Genomic DNA, 19,062 nt, shown 5'->3' on the forward strand with positions numbered 1-19,062 from the left:
CGTGAGGGAGGCCCGTTCCGGGTGAGGTGTGGCCGCGCGTGTAATTTCTATCCTGTAATAATATTAATCCCTCTCTGCAGGATGCGGCTCTGGTTTCTCGAGCGCTTCTGCGTGTATTGTTGAATGTAGTCTTCATGACAACACGCCGAACTTGGTGAAGTGATACTCACTCTGCACAGTTGTGGGCTCCTGGGACGAGCGCGGTGGGGAACGGTGCCTCGGCCGCCATGCGTCACCGTGGATGCTCTCCTCGCCCGTCCGAGCCCCGTCCGGAGGAGCACCCTGCTCTCTGCCCAGGGGTGTCTCCAGCTCTCAGGCTTGTGCCGGGATAGTCACCCCACAGCACTTGGGGTCCCTTTGGCTCCAGCCCGCCCCCTGGAGGCAGAGCCCACGCGGCAGCGCCCCGGTCAAGTTGAAGTCTTTGCTGCCGTTGTCTGACGACTTCTCACCCTCGCGTGGCGTTTCCTGGTGTGCAAATCGTTCTCCTGAGTATGTTCTTATTTGGTCATCAGGCCTCGTCCACGGAGAGCGTTAGCCCTTCCTATGTGTGAGGAAATCGGGGTTTCTGCTGGTTGATTTGGCCAAGATCACCAAGTGCCAGGGAGGACCCCTCCTCCAGCCTGTCTTGTCATCTGCACTGTGTGAGAAGAGTCGGGGACAGACCCTGGGGCCTGGGGTCCCACGTCCTGCCCCAGTCAGCACTAAATCCACTAAAACAAAACGCCAAGGAAAACCAACAAACAGAAGCAGAAACCAACAAAGCACCAGGACCAGCATGTAATGCCGCACCTGGCCCCCCTTGGGAGGTGAGGTCACAGGATTGGTCCCCACGGGACTCCGCCCCACCCCCAGGTCCAGCCCTTGGAATATGATGGGCTCCCGTGAAAACCCCTGAAGAAGTAGCGCTAAGAAGCGTGCCCAGCGGACCAGACTCGGGAAGGACGAATCTTCCATCTGGTCCTGTCAGCCGCAGTGCAGCTTGGCCGTCGCGGTCAGTGTATAGCTTTTGTTTTTAAATGTCCAAGTAAAAAGGCGAAGTACTTCTCTTTGGGGAAAGACAGGTCCCTTTCTTTCTTTTGTTTTCTTTTATCTTTTTGTTGTTGTTGTTAATATATTTTTATTGATTTCCGAAAGGAAGCGAGAGAAACATCAATGATCAGAGAGAATCATGGATCGGCTGCCTCCTGCACGCCCCCTACTGGGGATTGGCCCGAAAGCCGAGCATGTGCCCTGACTAGGAATCGAACCGTGACCTCCTGGTTCATAGGTCGATCCTCAGCCACTGAGCCACACCGGCCCGGCAAGACAAGTCCCTTTCTGATAGACCCCCAGGCCCAGTTTCCGTCTGCATTGGTGCCACACAGGGCAGACACGGGAAAAGACGTCTTGCATTATTACATTGAAGGCACGTTTGATTGAGGGTTAGTTCATGCTCCAAATGTAAATGTCAGTAGTGTGCATTTTTGGTCACATCTCTCAGTGAAGAGGGTGTCGCGTTGTTTGGTAACCCAGGGAAGAGGCTGTGTATTGGTGACTTCTGTGGGCACGGGTGCTATTGCTTCAAAGCTTGTCCAGTGGCTGCTTCATTCCTTTCAGAATGTGAAAAATTATAGTTTAATTGGCATTTTCTACCATTTACTCAAAATTTGTCATCATTCCTGTGAATGCACTCCAGCTGAATATTTCTTTTTATCCTCTTGTTGCCCAGAAATTGCCGCTCTGGAAGTAATAAGAGAGATGCTGATGAGGCTGTGACAAGAAAAGCAGGAATTAATGACGATTTGCTGGCGTACAACATTATATTAGCTTCAGATGCACACTATAGTGATTCAGCATGTGTGTACATTGCAAGATAATTGCCCGATACGGCCAGTGGCCATCTGCCACCAGGCCCAGCCCATACGTTACATCCCGTGACTGACTTTATAACTGATCGTGGTGTGTAGTCCTTTTCGTGTATTGCTGAATTCGGTTTGCTAACATTTCGTGGAGGATTTTTGCATCTATGTGTGTCACAAACTCAGCCTGTAATTGTCTTTTTTTCTGGGGCATCCTTGTCTGGTTTTGGCATCGGGGTAACGGGGGCTCGTCACATGAGTTTGGAAGCTTTCCCTTCTCGTCAGGTTTTTGGAAGAGTCCGAGCAGGAGAGGCATCACGCCTTTGATTTATTGTAGAATTCGCCTGTGAAGCCATCTGGTCCTGGACTCTGGTTTTTTGGGAGGTTTTTCTTTAAAGATTTAACCTCGCTTCTAGTCATTCGTGTCTACTCAGATGTTGTGTTTTTTGTTTCATGTTTCCCTCTTGGAAGACTGTCTGTGTCTCGGAACCGGCCCGCTTCTCCCCAGCTGTCTAGTTGGCCCTCGCTCGCGATTTGCATTTCTGTTGTATCGGGTGTAACTTCTTCTCTTCCATTTTTTATTTTGTGTGGTTTGTTGTTTTTGAGCCCTGTCGCTCTTGTTTTTCTTAGTGAGTCTAGTTTGTCCATTTTCCGTGCCTTTTCAAAGAACCCGCGCTTAGTCTCATTGAAAATGCGTATTGCCGTCTTAGTGTCTATTCCATTGGTTTCCACTGTGACCTTTATTATTTTCTTCCTTTTACTGACTTCGGGTTTTGCTTGGTCTTCTCTTTCTCGTTGGTTTAGGTATAAAGTTAGACGATCTGAGGTTTCTCTTGTTTTTTCAAGCGGGCTGGCTTTGCTGTGAACTGTCCTCTTTAGAATTTTCTCATAGAATTTTGTAGATCAGGTTCCTGTTTTCTCTTGGATCCCTGACTGTTTTCCTACGCCCCATTATGGACCTTTGCATTATGAACCTTCCTTACAACACAGTTTTGTTGAGAAGTGCCAATGACACACACACACAAAACGTAAAAACTGAGCTCTCTTCTCAAAGCCAAGACACGGTGGGCAGATGTGCCTTCTCTTTGCATCTCAAGGTGCCTCCTGAGGGAGTACGCGTGTGTTGCGTGAATAAATCCATCAGGAGTGTCGATCCCCGAGAGTTCTGCAGGCCTGGCGTGCGGAGCACCGCCCGGAGCATGGAGTTCCCGGGGGAGCAGGGGGAATGCTGAGGCCAGGTCATTTGGAAGGACTTGACTGCTAGCTAGATGCATTTCACTTCGCGTGGGAGGCAGTGGGGCTCGGGGAGGGCTGCGTGGGAAGGAGGGTGAGTCAGCACTGCCCTTAGAAGTCCTGACTGGGGGTGGCCGTGGGGGGTGGCCGTGGGTTGCGCCGGAGTGGCAGGGAGCCTGGAGCTGGCAGCATGCAGGTGACAGGCAAATGGAAAGGCTTACCCCCGTCCCTCCACCCCCCCCCCCCCGGCTTCCCCAATAAAACAGAAGCAAGGAAACCAGAAGTGACCCATGAAGCGGGGAGAGCGGTGCAACAGGCACAGGAGCAAAAGCACTTGTGGAATTCGAGTCAACAGCAGGACCTGCATGCTGCTCGGAGAAACCCTTCCCCAGCCCCAGGACCCGACTCCTCGGAGAGAATGTGGGATGGGGCACGATCCATGATTCTCTCTCAGCACTGACGTTTCTCTCCCTCCCTCTCTGAAATCAATAAAAATATATACTTTTTAAAAAAACCAATATGTTAAATTGCCTTCAGGTTAAATTTCTTGACTTCCATCTACACAGGTTTAAAGAAAATCTATACCCCTCCAACTTACCCAATAAACTAGAAGCAAGAAAACAAGAGGCGAGCCATAAAGGGGGATTGGAAGCCGGACCCCAAAAGCAGTGACTGAGGGCTGGCATCTCCTAGGAAGTGTCCCCTTTCCCACTTCTTCTCCCACCGCCACCGCCACGTTGAGTGATAAAGAGCGTGCGCTGATACTGGGCAACAGATAAACAATGAATGCGTTCACATGCCCCATTCCACTGGCGGGTCACCCGAGCACATTTTCCCACATCTACCTGCTTACACACATCTCAGCTTAAAGTCAGGGCAGGTGTTGGCACAACTACCTGAAGGCACGGCCACTCTCTCACGCCCTTAAAATGGTCCATCGGTGCAAAAGTGGGTTGCAATTCAGGACTAGAATCCCAGTCTCCTTACTATTCATGATATGATCTTTTTCCCACTAACACAGCTTGACTCAAGTAAGTGTAACTTGTGTGTGTGTGTGTATGTGTGAGTATAAAAGTGCCAGTCATTGACTTTGCCAATCACTACCTGGGGATGATTAGCATGTCACTGGGTCTCTTTGGACCCCATATTTCTCCTTTGTGAAAACCGGGAGTCGGACTCAGTGGTGTAATCTAGAATCAGAATCTTAATGCTGGGAGGGATTACAGCTCCTCTGCTTCACCCCCTCGGTGTACAGATGAGGCCTGATACTCAGTAGCTCAGATTGAACTCTGCAAGGATCCCCCGGCTTCCTGACGAACCAGCGTGTCTGCGTCGGAGCCTGCGGTGACCCATCGCTGCCTGTTCCCCAGGTGGGACTGACCCGGCCGCGGCCCTTCTCCGACTCCAGTGTCCTCACCTGTACACCTGAGGTTCCTGTACTTTTAGAACTTGAAGGGTTAAGAAAGGCATCTCCAGAAGCCATCTTTGCTCCCCCAGGGACGGACCTCAGAACTTCATGAAGCGAAAGTCAACTCCAGAAAGAAATGAGTTGAGAACAAGCGAGGAGCGTCCATCGGAGGACCTGAGCGGGTGAATGTGCTCAGCGAGACCGCGTTTGAAAAGCGCTTGATTGATGCCCTCTGCAATAAGCAATAACCCCGCATCCGTCCCTGGGGGCCCAGAGCTACGGAACCAGGAACGAACCAGAACAAAGAGCGCGTGTTCCGGTTAATTTCCTCTGAGGTGGCTGCCGCGCGTCAGAACATCAGCCGGACCCTGCCGCCTTCACAGGTGTCACCGCACAGACAGTCCCGCGTGTCCCGCCGGAGCCCCGAGGGACCCGAGTGAGGGGGGCCACTCCCGCTGGGGCGGCGCCGAGCGCCTGTTTGCCCTGCGTCCTGGGCTGTGGTCAGGGTGCTGACGGCCTGGGGGCGACCGGCTGCAGTGACGCTTGGGCTCACCCCAGCAGGATTGGCTCAGGGCATTCGGCGCTCCAGCCAAAAGGTTCTGGCTGACCTTGGCACTCAAGGGCTCCCAGCATTGACAAAGGTCGCGTGTCCAACTGCCGTCGGTGTCCATCCTCAGCACAGTCCGCTGGTGACGTCTCGGCAGCTTCCGTGTGCCCTTCACCGCCAGCGCAGTGGTCCCTGTGCCAAGTCACGACTGCAGTTTGAGGAACGCGTTGCGTCCATTGAGTATTTTGTTGTTTGCTGGTGTTTAATGATACTTAATGATCTTCCCCAAACCAAAGTAATATCGTTAATAATCCTTCTGTGATACTCACTGTTTCCGGAAGTCGTCACATTATTAATTCAGGATCCCCACCCTCGGCTGTGTGACCTGTAATAAACGTTTGAGGAAACGGTGTATGTGGAAAGGGTTGGGCAGGAGGATTCTGTGATCTATAAGTTTGCTTGCTTAAGCAGCCGCCAAGGAATGTCAAGGTCACTGGCGTGTTAAAGATCTCTTACAAGATGGGAAAGGAGAAATTGCTAGTCTGTTAAACTTTGCTTAACCCAGTGCTTTTCAAGGTCATTTGATCCTGTAATTCTTTTACATTTGGCAGGTGTGGGCTGTGAGTAGAGAACTTTTATCAACAGTAAATAATTAGTCCAGGGACCACAGTTTCGTGGGTTGTTGTTTATTTTTTTTGGGGGGGGAGCCTCACTTTAGAAAACGCTGCAATATGAGCTCAGGCTTATTTTCATCTCTCACTAGAGTCACGTAAGCCACAGAAGCAGTGACACCACAATGATTAACTCACTTTTAAACAGGCCAGACAGCATGCTAATTGAGTATGTTTTTTTATTTTCACTTTTAAAATGATTAACTTTTAATGGTCAGTGTGCTTATGGTTCAGAGCACTTACACACACAGTCGACCCCACAAGCCTCCAGCACCTGGGCTATTGTTCCCGTCCGATGGATTTAGTTGTTGGAAGTTAGTGTTTCATGGGCTTTCCTTATGGAGCACAGGTCTGAATTTTGGTCTTCTGGTCTTTTTTTTTTTTTTTTTTTTTAGTTGAGATTAGAGAAATAAGCAAGCAGATGTATTTTACTCTGATATTTGTGGTCCATACAACTTCCTCGCTACTAAATGGTAGCCACTAGCAACGGTTTTGAAAAATGTCTTCAGGAAAAAACAGTTTCACGGACTTGATTCCTGGGGGAGGGGTGGGAGGACTAATGCTGGGCTGGGAGGTGACTCTAATGTCTGCACTGACTTTGGAGGTGCTCCTGTGCCCCTCCAGCCATGGGAGCTGATCAGGGGGAGGCCTGTTCTCAATCCTCCCAGAAGGGGACCCAGAGCCCGATGCTCAGAGGTGGCCGGCTTTGCCCGAAACTCGCCAGATGGAGCGCTTAGGGCTGTGCTGTTGGGTAGAATCTCCAGTTCTTGTGGGAAAACTGCCACCAGGACGGCAGACTCAACCCCCATGTGGGGCACGCAGGAGGCAGCCGAGCAATGATTCTCTCTCATCGTGGATGTTTCTCTTCCTCTCCCTTCCTCTCTAAAATCAATAAAAATATATTAACAACAACAAAAAAAGATAAAAGAAAAGGATCTCTTTCGCTCTCCCTTCCTCTCTGAAATCAATAAAAAATATATTAACAATAACAACAAAAAAAGATAAAAAAAGGGATCGCTCTCCCTTCCTCTCTGAAATCAATATATATATATATTCTTTTTAAATACTATTTTGATAACTCTAAAACAAAGTGGCGAGTGTTCTGTATAGGAAGCTAGAGTGAGCTTCCTGCTCTTTGGACTCGTCGGAGCTCACACTTCAGGGAGCAGGACCGGGACAGGTGTGCCCAGAGCTGAGGGAGCCGGTGCCCTCGGGCCCAGCGGTTCGGCTACCTATCATTCTCACTCTCGTCACCGCCCCGGCTCCTCGCTGAAAGGCGCAGTGTGGTCTCACGTGCTCATTCACAAACCCTCGCCTGATCTCGGGAAAGCTGGACGTTCCGGCAGCTTCAGCGTGGCTGCCATCCGCTCGCCCCCGGCATCGGGATGAGTACATTCCACACAGCAGTTGCCCTTTACCTGTCACTTTCCGCTCACTCCCGGTGGATGTAACATTTTTCCAGCTACTTTTTTCAAACACAGATAGACATTCATGGGACCAGCCACCCAGCGGGCAGTTCAGGTGTGTGTAGCGAGTACTTGCTGCCCTAGGAAACCCCCGTCTCACCACAATAATGGGGAGACGGTTCCAATCGCAGGAGAGTGAGAGGGAGGAGATGGACGGAGGCCTGAGAATGCCTCTGCCTCAGAAGGACTCAGAGGTGGGAGCAGTTCCTTGGTTTCTCTGCCAGCGCTTCTCGGCCAAGAGAAAACTCTAGAATGTATGGGAACCCCACAGCCTTGGGCACGCACCAGGCGCGTGCTTGGCAAACCCTCCGTGCGTGTTCCCCTGCCTTAAAGGCATTGCACTTCCCTCCACCGGGACCCGTGCGCCCTGGGCCTCTAGAACAGCCTGGGTCTGAGCCGGGGAGGGGGCTGCGCGTGCTCTCCGTTTATAACTAGCGGCTGAGAAAGAATCGGGCAGCGCTCTGTGTGTCTAACGTCGCCACTTCTCCCAGGAGCGCAGTGGGTCCCGGAGCCTAAAGCTGCCGTGTTGGTAACGGTCCTTCCTTTGGCTTCCAGAGCTGAGCTACGCCTGGATCTTCAACGAATACCCCTCCTACCAGGACAACCGCCGTTTCGTCTCCCAGGAGACCGGGAACCTGTACATCGCGAAGGTGGAGAAGTCCGACGTGGGGAACTACACCTGCGTGGTCACCAACACCGTGACCAACCACAAGGTCCTGGGGCCGCCCACCCCGCTGACCCTGAGGAACGATGGTGAGTGCCCGGGGCGGGGGGGGGGGAGTGGGGGGCTTGCTCTCTGGGGCGTGTCGCGTGTGGAGAGCTGCGGCGCTGACACGCACCACGTGATTGTCCGAATTACACGGAAGGGAGGTTAAATGCTTTCTACGTTCGGTGCCCACGGTGTCCAGTGTTCTCCGCTTGGGTAAGGAAAACTCCAGGAATCCAGCCGGAAAAGGAATTAGCAAGCTAATGGCTCATCTCAGCAGGAACAGAGGGTGGTTCGGGTGAACATAAATAACAAAGGGATCTGTTGCTCCGTCTTTCCCACTGAAACCAGGGGCCCAGGCAGCCCAGAGTGGGAGGTGGAACGAGGAGGTCGTTAATCGTGTCCTTGTAATTGAGTCTTCGGTGTCGGGAGAAGTTGATAATGATCCAAACAGTGCCCAGATTTATGATACTGATGACAGTTCCCACCACAGTGATACGAGGTTGCCTCCCGCACGTGCCCCACAGGGGGGTGGGGATCGAACCTGCAAGTGAGGTGCGTGCCCTCCAGTGGGAATGGAACCTGAGACCCTGCTGTCTGCGGCCGGCACTTTAACCACTGAGCACACTGGCCAGGGCTTGTCTCCACATTTGTTCTCTTGCCGCCTGTGCTGAAGGAACTCTACTAGGGATGGGCGGGTGGGGGGAGGGGGTTGGGGGGGAAGGGGAGCTGTGAACCGCAGCCCCCAGCACAAGGGTATTTGCAGACAAAGAGGGCCAGAGCATCTCAGCAGCAGTGGCCGCCGCAGGGGAAACATTAGAGCAAATAATGTAGATTTCAGTCATTCGTTCATCCATTCATGCACTTGCCGTGTTTATGTAGCACTTGCCACGTGACCAGTGCCAGGGAGGAGAAGGAAGGCCCCTGCCTCGTGGCACTTAGGCCATTTTCCTGGAGGACACGGGTGACAGCAGACAGGAGCAAAAGCAAAAGCTGATTGTGTTGGGGAGTAACAAACAGATCCGTACGGCCACCCGGAGGCTCTGTGCCTTTACCAGGGAAAGCCTCTGAGGCGGTGACGTGCCTGAGACCTGAAAGATGGCAAGTCAGGCCCAGAAGGTCAGAGGGAGGAGCCGAAGGCCGAGTCCACATCACGTGCAAAGGCCCTGGGGCCCGAATGAGCTCTTGGCTCCTTCCGGGAGTTCGTAACGTGAGCCTGGGTGGAGCGTACTGAGCACGTGGAGGGGGTTCTGAGTTGAGGGTGGAGGGGAATCGGCTGGCCACAAGGCCAGGGAGAGAAGACTGGCTTTCATTCAGGTGCCTAGCCCAGAGGGGATTATATGCAGAGAATGGTGGGTGTGTTTTAAAAATACCTTTTTGCTCTGTGGGAAGTAGACTTGTAAAACGCGGGAGTGGACGCTGGGAGCCCAGCTCGGAACTGGTCACAATCCCTGGTGCAGCGGGAAGTGGGAGGCGGGAAGCTGGGAGCCAGGAGCCGGTTCGCAGGCCTGGCTGCCAGGAGCGCTGACTCATCGCGTGGGAGGAGGTAGGAGGGAAATCAGATGACACACAGGTTTTTGGAGCAGCAACGGGGCTTCTGGGAGTGCCGTCCACGGACATGCTTTTACTTAACAGGCTGGGAAGGGCTAAACCGAGAATATTATTCTAGCCGCTATTTGTGGAACCAACAGTGTGGCTTCTGACTTGGCAAGAGGGCCGTCTGTGCAGCAGAGGTTCGGCGGTGGGTGTGGTGTCCCTGTCGGCCCTCCCTGCCCCACGCCCCTGCCACGGTGGGTGGCCCACGTGGCCCAGGACAGAGCAGAGCCTCCTCCAGCCCTGTCCCAGCGCCAGTGCTGGCCACGTGGCCAGTGCTAAATTCATGTCAGAGGAAGCCGAACTCGATGAGTAAAAATGGAAGCTTACCAGTTTCCAGGGCGAGGTAGGCAGGGGACCGATTCTGTCAAAAGCTGTCACTGCTCTCCCCGACCGAGGGGTGAGGGGACATTTCCATGAGACAAGCCCCGGTGGCATCGCGTGCAGAATATCTGAAAAGACAGCCGCTCCGGCCTCTGCCCACGAGGCCTGGACGCCCAGGGCTTGCCCAGCGGTGCTGCCTGTCAGGTTGAATCACGTAAAAGATGCCCTGGAGGGCGGGCTCAGATGCACAGAGACCCAGCTGAGGGGACACAGCCCAGGCAGGACCCGAACCCCAGCAACACGGGAACCCGGGTCAGCCTGCGCCTCCACCGGGCAGCAGCCCTGCCTTCGCCTCGGCTCTCAGATCTGCCTCGTCCCGTCCAGTACATCGTCACAGAGATGACACATGCTTCCTACTGGCATATTCCATCACAGAACCTGTCGACTACGGATCTCATGCTTCGGCCACTAATGCCTATTCATTCTTCATTTCCACGAGGGAATTCACACCGTATCTTCCCGCGGGGGCTGGAGTACATAAAGGGTGTTCAGACTCCATCACGCAGCACAGAATAGGTCGCTTCATGAGCCCCTGTCTAGAGGTAAGAGGAAGGGCCGAGAACGTCCCTGACCGTGCCAACCAGGCTGTGGCCTCACTCAGGGCCCGAAGAGCTGGGCAGGACTGAAAGTCAGGAAGGAAAACAGTCATGGAATCTGGGGTGTCAGCCCAGACCTACCCCAAACCCACAGACAAGTCTGTCTTGTTTTTAATTCTGACAGCATCACAGTTGAGGATCTATGGGCATAAAACCCGTTTTAGTAAGAAGAACATCTCGATGATAAAAGAAGGTGAGACAGTTTGCTAGACTGGCACCGCTAATCTGACTTAATAGCGCCTTGGTGGCTTTGGCTAGTTTGGAGGCTTGGCAAGCTCAGGAACTCAGCCGTCCCCTCTGCACCCCAGCACAGTCAGCTCCATCTCGGGACCGTGGGGACCCAGAGTCATAGACGGTCTCTTAGCCGGTCAGTTAGGAAGCACCTGTCAAGCGCTCGTTGTGTGGGGGACAGTGTGGAGTGAAAGCACGTGACCTGAGCCCCTGGGAGCCCGCAGTCTCGGAGCAAGCCCGATTAATGAAGGCTCTGAGGTTGCATTTTTTATTGGGATTATGGAATCGAGTTCCAAGAAACACATTTACAGACAGAAGGGTTTGAAATGAAAGGGAGGTCGAGGTGTCGGCCTATGGAGATGACAGGGTGCATTCATTTGCATCTTTTGATCGTGTGTTTAACCAAAAACTGTGCCCTGGGTACGGCTGTATATTTGTCCCTAGGAATGCAGAGTCTGTGTTCTCAGAGTCTCATCTGGCTGAGGAGCCGGATTGCTGATGGAGGCAGGCAGGGCCCCACTGGGGAGAGCGGAGGATGAAAGCAGACACATTGGTCTCTCCCGCTGAAAGCCACTCAGTTGCAGTGAGATTGTGCAGCAGTCACAGCCTGGCCGAGAGGGAAGCTGGCCTGGGCTGGAGTCAGCCCAGCCTTCCATGAAGGGTTGTCCAGCCTGAGAGAGAGGAAGGGAATTCCAGGCGGCGGGCACAGGCTCCCAACACCTCCTGCAGGCCAACCCTACCCATGGCCTGTTTTCTTGTAAAGAAAGTTTCAAATGTTTCTCCATAGAAATGTTGAGTCTTTGGGGATAATTCCTAGATTCTCTATCATCTTTGCCACTGTTGTAAATGGGAGCTTATTTTTAATCACACTCTCTGATTAGCTCGTGCTGATGTATGGAATGCCATTATTCTTGTGTTTCAACATCTGGCAAGCTTGCTAAAATGTGTTGTTCATTCTAAGAGCTGGTCTGTGATTCTGCTCATTCTCCCAAACTTTTCTGTCTTTGCCATTTCCTCTAAACCAGGGCTGGGCTAGCTAGGGCTCATGGGCCAAACACAGCCCACCATCGTTTTTGTAAATAAAGTTTTATTGGAACAGAGCCTTTTTTTTTTCCTATTGTCTTTTTCTAGCTCCAGTGACAGAGTTGAGTCTTTTTTTTTTTTTCATATGTTTTTATTTATTTTAGAGAGGAAGGGAGAGGGAGAGACAAATAGAAACATCAGTGATGAGAGAGCATCACTGATCTGCTGCTTCCTGCACGCCCCCTACTGGGGATCAAGCCCACAACTCGGGCATGTGCTGTGAGCAGGAATCGAACCGTTGACCCCTGAGCCACACGGGCCGGGCCAGAGTTGAGTTGTAACAGAGAATGAATGCATGGCTCACAAAACCCAAAGCGTTGCTCTCTGTCCCTTTACAGAACACCCCTGCCAGGCCCTGAAATATAATATCTGTAAATATCTGAAGACCGTCCATTAAGACTTGGTCTTTGTGGCTCCAGCAATGTGGATTGGGACCAACATGTGTAAGTCAGAGGGAGGGAGAGAGTGTTGAGCTCAACACAACGTGAACTGTTTGCTGGGAGGAATATAAAAGCACTTCCTCACAGGAGCACGGAGTCTGCTTCCTGTCTCCTGAAAGTAGGAGGCGGTTTCATTAATAAACTGGAAACTATCAGCGAATGACCTCAGGGCTTCCCTCCAACCCCAGTGTCCCGGGCACGTGCTCTCTACCTGCCCAGGAGAGAGCCTTCTAGAACAGCTCCGGGGAGCTCTGCGCCCCGTGGAGAAGGAAGGAACAGGATGCAGGTTTGATTGAGCGCCCATCACGGGGTTTACTTGCACATCGCACATGTGTCTGAGGTGGAACCCACGTTCACCAGGTGATACGCAGCCTCCGGCTCCTCTCCTCTCCTCTCCTCTCTGGCTGGGGAGGTTCTTGCTTGGACAGCTGTGGCCTCACATCAACGGGACTTAACCTCTGGGACGGCAGACAGCGGTGGCCGAGATGCCTTGGACAGTCAGTCCTTAGACCCACAGTGGCCCCTCCACCCAGGGCACAACAAGTCCTCCCCAAAGGGGCAAAGCGATCGACTCAGCCGAGGGCGTCGGTTTGACTCACCCGATATCGCCAAACATTTCATACTAATGGAGCACATGGCCTATTTTCCGGGAGAGCCGATGTGGGACCTTCTCTGAAGACCATTTTTGCAATTTCTGTTTTTCAACAGATAATCCCACTCTGTGGGCAATAGTCCCTTCTGGTGGTTTAATGTAGCAAAACCACAGATTCCAGCGAAGGCAGGTGTTGGCAAAACCTTATGGCGCGCAGCTCCGCCAACACAGCGCTCTGCAAATGGCAGTGAAATAAGTGTGGTGCGCGGCTGATTTCTCCTTCACGGGCTGTGATGTTGCCAGTTATCTTGCTGAATTCTGTGTGCCCGTGCACATCAGCATCAGCCTAATGATTGTCCAGGGCTCGCCCGCCAGCAAGGCTCAGTGGAGGAGCATCGACCTGTGAACCAGGAGGTCATGGTTCAGTTCCCCATCAGGGCACATGCCCAGGTTGCCAGCTCAGTCCCCAGTGTGGGGCGTGCAGGAGGCAGCTGATCAATGACTCTCATCATTGGTGGTTCTATCTCTCTCTCTCCCTCTCCCTCCCTTTCTGAAATAAAAAAATATATATATATATTTTAAAAAATAATAATAATTGTCCAGGGCTCGAAAGGGGAACAGTTGTTGACACAAGGTTGTCTGCAGAATCCAGGCTCTAGATGGGCCTTGTCCCTGGTGCGACAAGAAGTGTCCACTGAGGTTGGGCGGGACTTCCTGCTTTGGCTTAACACCTGTGGCGGCCACAGAAGTCCTTACGGGGCAGTCCCTGGACCAGCAGCAGGAACACCAGCTGGGAACTTGGACATGCAGGTTCTTGGGCTCCATCTCTACTCACTAAATCGAAGACTTAAGCCCTCGGGTGGTGTATAGTTTGGGACCCACTGGCTTGGAAAGAACACCTAGGAATTCCCAGCCATGTCTTCACCGGGAATAGCTCTCTGACTCACCGAATGCGGAGTCACTGCCGGCATAGCCCGCGTTACTATGCGATGCACAGAAAACGTGCAGCCCGCACACGTCACGAAGGTGGCACTTGGGTCTGTGTGGCCCATGTGGGCACCGTGGTGAGGCCGGTGCCTGGCACACGGTTGCTGTGACATGCTTGTGTCTTGAGTTAATTCGCTGGGGTGTAGGTATAGCTGAGCCTGGCTCCTCAGGACTTGGGTGCACAGACTCTCAGGCGCTGCCACTTTGACATGTGTGATGGGGGCTCTCCTCTCCAAAAAGCAGAAAACACTGACCTGCATTGGAAAGAAGTAAGACTTTCCTTTTTACTTTATGTTTAAAATTAGGTAGAGGTGTGTGTGGACCCTGAGCAGAGCACGCCCAATGTTGAAGGCCCACGTGCCACATGCATGTGCAAAGGCAAGGACACGGCAGTTTTCCTGCACACACTGCACAGGCGCACCTTTACCCTACGTAACACCGACGTCACTATCTGGCAAGAAGCCTCCTTTGTCTGAGTTCCTATGAAATGTGCAGCTGCCCAGCCAGTGCGCAGCCACTCTGGGGGCTGCTGTGCGTGCAGTGCTGCTGTGTGTGCAGTGGCTGCTGTGCGTGCAGTGGCTGCTGTGCGTGCAGTGGCTGCTCTGTGTGCAGTGGCTGTGCATGCAGTGGCTGCTGTGCGTGCAGTGGCTGCTGTGCGTGCAGTGGCTGCTGTGCGTGCAGTGGCTGCTCTGTGTGCAGTGGCTGTGCGTGCAGTGGCTGCTGTGTGTGCAGTGGCTGTGCGTGCAGTGGCTGCTGTGCGTGCAGTGCTGCTGTGTGTGCAGTGGCTGCTGTGCGTGCAGTGGCTGCTCTGTGTGCAGTGGCTGCTGTGCGTGCAGTGGCTGCTGTGCGTGCAGTGGCTGCTCTGTGTGCAGTGGCTGTGCATGCAGTGGCTGCTGTGCGTGCAGTGGCTGCTGTGCGTGCAGTGGCTGCTGTGCGTGCAGTGGCTGCTCTGTGTGCAGTGGCTGTGCGTGCAGTGGCTGCTGTGTGTGCAGTGGCTGTGCGTGCAGTGGCTGCTGTGCGTGCAGTGCTGCTGTGTGTGCAGTGGCTGCTGTGCGTGCAGTGGCTGCTCTGTGTGCAGTGGCTGCTGTGCGTGCAGTGGCTGCTGTGCGTGCAGTGGCTGCTCTGTGTGCAGTGGCTGTGCATGCAGTGGCTGCTGTGCGTGCAGTGGCTGCTGTGCGTGCAGTGGCTGCTGTGCGTGCAGTGGCTGCTCTGTGTGCAGTGGCTGTGCGTGCAGTGGCTGCTGTGTGTGCAGTGGCTGTGCGTGCAGTGGCTGCTGTGCGTGCAGGGCTGCTGTGTGTGCAGTGGCTGCTGTGCGTGCAGTGGCTGCTCTGTGTGCAGTGGCTGCTGTGTGTACAGTATAACCTCTCCCATCTGCCTGCAGCCGCTCACATCTTCCCCTAATTCCCGGCGTCCACCGAGGCCCATCCCTAGCAGAGGGGCTCGGACCCAGCAAGGTGTCTTTAGAAGTAAAAGCACGAGTTGTCTGTACAAGCAGACGACCCAGATCCTGCAGGCGGAAGGGGTGTCACTGAGAGTCTGTCCCCCAGGCCATCCTGACCGTATCACGGGCACGTTGCTGCTTCGCGTTGGTGCGTGGCCTCAGCGCGACTCACACCCGCTCCTCTCTGTGAGCAGCTCGAGGTGGAGAAGGCGTTCTGGAACAATCCCATCCACGGCCTCACTCCCGTTCCTCCTACTCTGCGCCTTGCCAGCGCAGCTGCAGACAATTGTGTCCCCGCATGGGCAGGTGGCCGGAGGAGGGACCTGGAGAACTCGCTCCTGTGTGAGGGCCCTTTGTTTCTTAAAAATGATTTAAGAGGCAACAGCTTTTCCAATTCAGTGTGGAGAATAAAGGCCAAAAGAGTTAAACTGGAAGAAACAGTCGAATAAAAACGTAGCCTGTGCCAGATGTAACCCAATTAAATGGACCCGTTCACAGGTGTTCCTGAAACTGCGCACAACACGGGCGAGGAGAATGGCTTTTTCCCATGTTTATGGCTCTAATAAATAGTGACGATCTCTATGTTAATGAGCATTCTGTAGACAGTGAAAGCTGTGCTCTCCATCTCTGATCCATGTCTCCACATCCTGCAGCCAGTGTTGTACGTGCAGACCAAACTGCATGATTGCTGATAACTCTGCCCCAGACACCAACAGGCATAGCAACCCGAGCCCGCCCCCCGTGACCGCATAACCGCCTGCCCCTTTCGTTTTAGAAAAGCGTCCTCTTTAGTCAGTGACCTCCCAAGAAGCCTTGATGATTCGCACAAACACGGTCAGGGCGCATGCCTGGGTTGGGGCTCGATCCTATTCTTCTCTTAGATGTTTTTAATATATTTTTATTGATTTCAGAGAGAAAGGGAGAGGGAGAGAGAGAAAAAAAAACATATTAATGATGAGAGAGAATTATTGATCAGCTGTCTCCTGGACGCCCCCTACTGGGGATCGAGCCCACAACCTGGGCATATGCCCTGACCAGGAATCAAACCTTGACCATCTGGTTCATAGTTGGTCAACCACTGAGCCACGCATTTTCTGCTGCGTCCGATGAGACCTGCCTCCAATGAGGGGCCAGCTGTGCCCTGCGGCGCCCGCGTGGGAGCTGCAGACATTACGTGGGAAATGCTCGCACGAGTTTTACAAGCCCTCCGAGACTCAGTGCCTGGTCTTTATCCACAGGGGTGATGGGCGAGTATGAGCCCAAAATCGAAGTGCAATTCCCGGACACGGTGCCGACCGCCAAAGGAGGCACGGCCAGGCTGGAGTGCTTCGCACTGGGCAAGTGAGTCCTGGTCCCCCCGCGTCCTCCGGGCTCCTGGAGGCCTCCTCGCCCTGGGGAGGGGTGGCTGTCATTCGGCAAATGCACCCCCTCACCGCAGAGAGGGGACCTGGGGTGGCCGGGAAGGGTCAGGCCGCCACCCTGACGTGGCCAGGAGGAGGGGGGAGGAGAGTTCTGAGAGGTGTGCTCCCACATTTACCGCCTGAATGACGGGCGACACGGGCCTTCCCTGGAGGGTGAACCTGGAGACTCCATTCCAGCCCCCGTTTCCCGAGGAGGCACCACATTCCCTTGAATTTCTTTTTAAGTTGCCAGTCCCTGCCTGCCGCTCGGATAGAGGCAGATGAGACCGATCTCTCCAGGAGACTGTCTCCCAGAGCCGCCTGGAAGTGACCACACCCTTCCCAGGGCCTGCCCAGGATCGCTGGCCCAGCAGCGTGGGGACCAGGGACCGGCCCCGGGCGGTTCTGTTGAGGGCGCAGGCGAGGGAAGGTGGGCCCGATGGTGCCAGCCGCCCTGCAGGCCAGGTTTGCCGTAACGATCAGAATTGCCGTCGGACACAGCCTCAGGCCGTCTCTGCATGTTAACCATGCGTGACTCTCTCCTCCCACCCGTGTGCCCACTAACCCCTGGCTCACACCCCAGGCTCCCCTGTGCCCAGACATCCCCTGAGGCGACTCAGGCCCGACCCCTGTGTCTGCCACGGTCTCCACTCGCGTGCAGCTGCCCCTCCAGCCGCCACGCAGGAAGTAGTTCCCTTGCAGCTTTGGTTTCGGGTCCCATGGAGGGTTCTTTCCGTGTCCGTGTTTCTCAGGACGGCGTGCGCTACAGTGGTGCCTAGTGTGGTACAGTGCAATGCCGTGACCCATCTGCTCTTTCTTTATTGACTTCAGAGAGGAAGGGAGAGAGAGGAGGGAAAGAAACATCAGGATGTGAGAGAATCATGGATCTGCTGCCTCCCGCATGCCCCCCACTGGGGATGGAGCCCGCAACCCGGGATGTGCCCTGACGGGGAATCGAGCTGTGGCCTCCTGGTTCATAGGTCAGTGCTCAACCACTGAGCCACACCAGCCAGGCTAGGAAAGTTTTTTATTCTAATAGGAGCACGAAGTCCATGGTAACATGAGCGATGTGGCGATGGGTAACGTCCTAACAGTGGTGCCTGCATGTGTGTGTGAGGTCGGGGGACTCTCCGGGGCAGACCCGAGAAGGAAGAGGTTGTTGGGAGCTCAGGATGCAATGGACGGTCCCGTCTTCTCTCAGCTCATTCGCCGCTTTCTGTTCTCGCCCCCAGTCCAGTCCCCACGATCGTCTGGAGGCGGGCGGACGGGAAGCCCATAGCGAGAAAAGCCAGGAGACACCAGTCGGACGGGATCCTGGAGATCCCCAACTTCCAGCAGGAGGACGCGGGCTTATACGAGTGCGTGGCCGAGAACTCCCGAGGGAAAAACGTGGCGCGGGGACAGCTGACTTTCTACGGTGAGTCCCTGGGGATGCAGAGCGTGTGGACCCTGCCACTGAAATCGGAAGCGGGGGCTTGCGTCGGGCTTCGGGGAAGGGCCGTGCGAAGTAGGGCCGTGCAAGACCTGGGCTTGCTGCTGAACCTGCACCCCCTTCTCCCCCCTCTCCCCCCGGCAGCGCTGGGCGTGGGGAGGGCCGTGGGGTGGGGATGTTAACGAAGCCGAGGAAGAAATCCGGCTGAAGTGTTGGGGCGATGCTGCTGTGAACACATCACAGAGGGGCTGTTTTCCCTCCCACCAGCAGCTGTAAGCCTGACACCGGAAACATGTCATTCCTCCTCCCAGTTTATTTTTCATGTTCTTGTAAAGCTCTACGCTTTTGGGTTTTGATTTGGGGCTCGTGTCAATCCTTGGTCATGCCTCCTCCTTGGTGGCGATTTCATGAACATGGGGGGACGCACACGGTCCCGCTGTCGTCCTGATCGGAGTGGAGCGGGACACGCCTTACGTGCGGCTGCGCCTGTCCCACTCAGGTCTCCGCTCCGACCCAGCTGTTACATGAATGTAGAACCTCCCGCACGTGGTCGTCAATGGAGCCCACGTGGAACCCTGTCAGTGTATCTGTTTGGGATCCAGAAAAGCATTTCACTCGGTGGGGCACCCTGCCAAACAGGAACACGCCTGAGCCCATCTGTCCGGGGTGTTGGAAATGAATGTATGGATCGGCTATTATGCAAGAATGGTTCAGGGTGGGAAGCTATTTTCCTGCCAAGGGCCATGTGGATATTTATAACATTGCCAGAGGCCCGATGCACGAAAACCGTGCAAGAATAGGCCTTCCGTCCCCTGGCTGTCGGCACCGGCTTCCCTCTGGCACCCGGGACCCGGGCAGTGATCTGCCCACAGAAAAGCAGCCCAGGCCGGGTGAAGATTTGGGAAGCGCCTGCCTATAGGTGGTCAACTGAAGCCAAGTTACTATCTTTGGGCTCAAAAAACCGCTACCAGTGAATGTCTGACGCACGATCACCAGGCCTCGGGAGTTGATTCC

At 54.2% G+C, this 19,062-nt stretch overlaps 1 protein-coding gene across 1 annotated transcript in view; it reads left to right on the forward strand.

Moving 5' to 3' along the window:
• CNTN4 (contactin 4) overlaps nt 1-19,062 on the forward strand; it is a 402,127-nt gene that overhangs the window by 323,090 nt on the left and 59,975 nt on the right. Inside the window, exons 7-9 of the mRNA XM_081106270.1 lie at nt 7,719-7,916; nt 16,455-16,557; nt 17,849-18,033. Of these exons, the coding sequence (XP_080962396.1) occupies nt 7,719-7,916; nt 16,455-16,557; nt 17,849-18,033 (486 nt within the window). The remainder of the gene's footprint in view (nt 1-7,718; nt 7,917-16,454; nt 16,558-17,848; nt 18,034-19,062) is intronic.

Source organism: Myotis nattereri (assembly GCF_964212035.1).
Source record: "Myotis nattereri genome assembly, chromosome: 14".
Classification (NCBI taxonomy): Eukaryota; Metazoa; Chordata; class Mammalia; order Chiroptera; family Vespertilionidae; genus Myotis; species Myotis nattereri.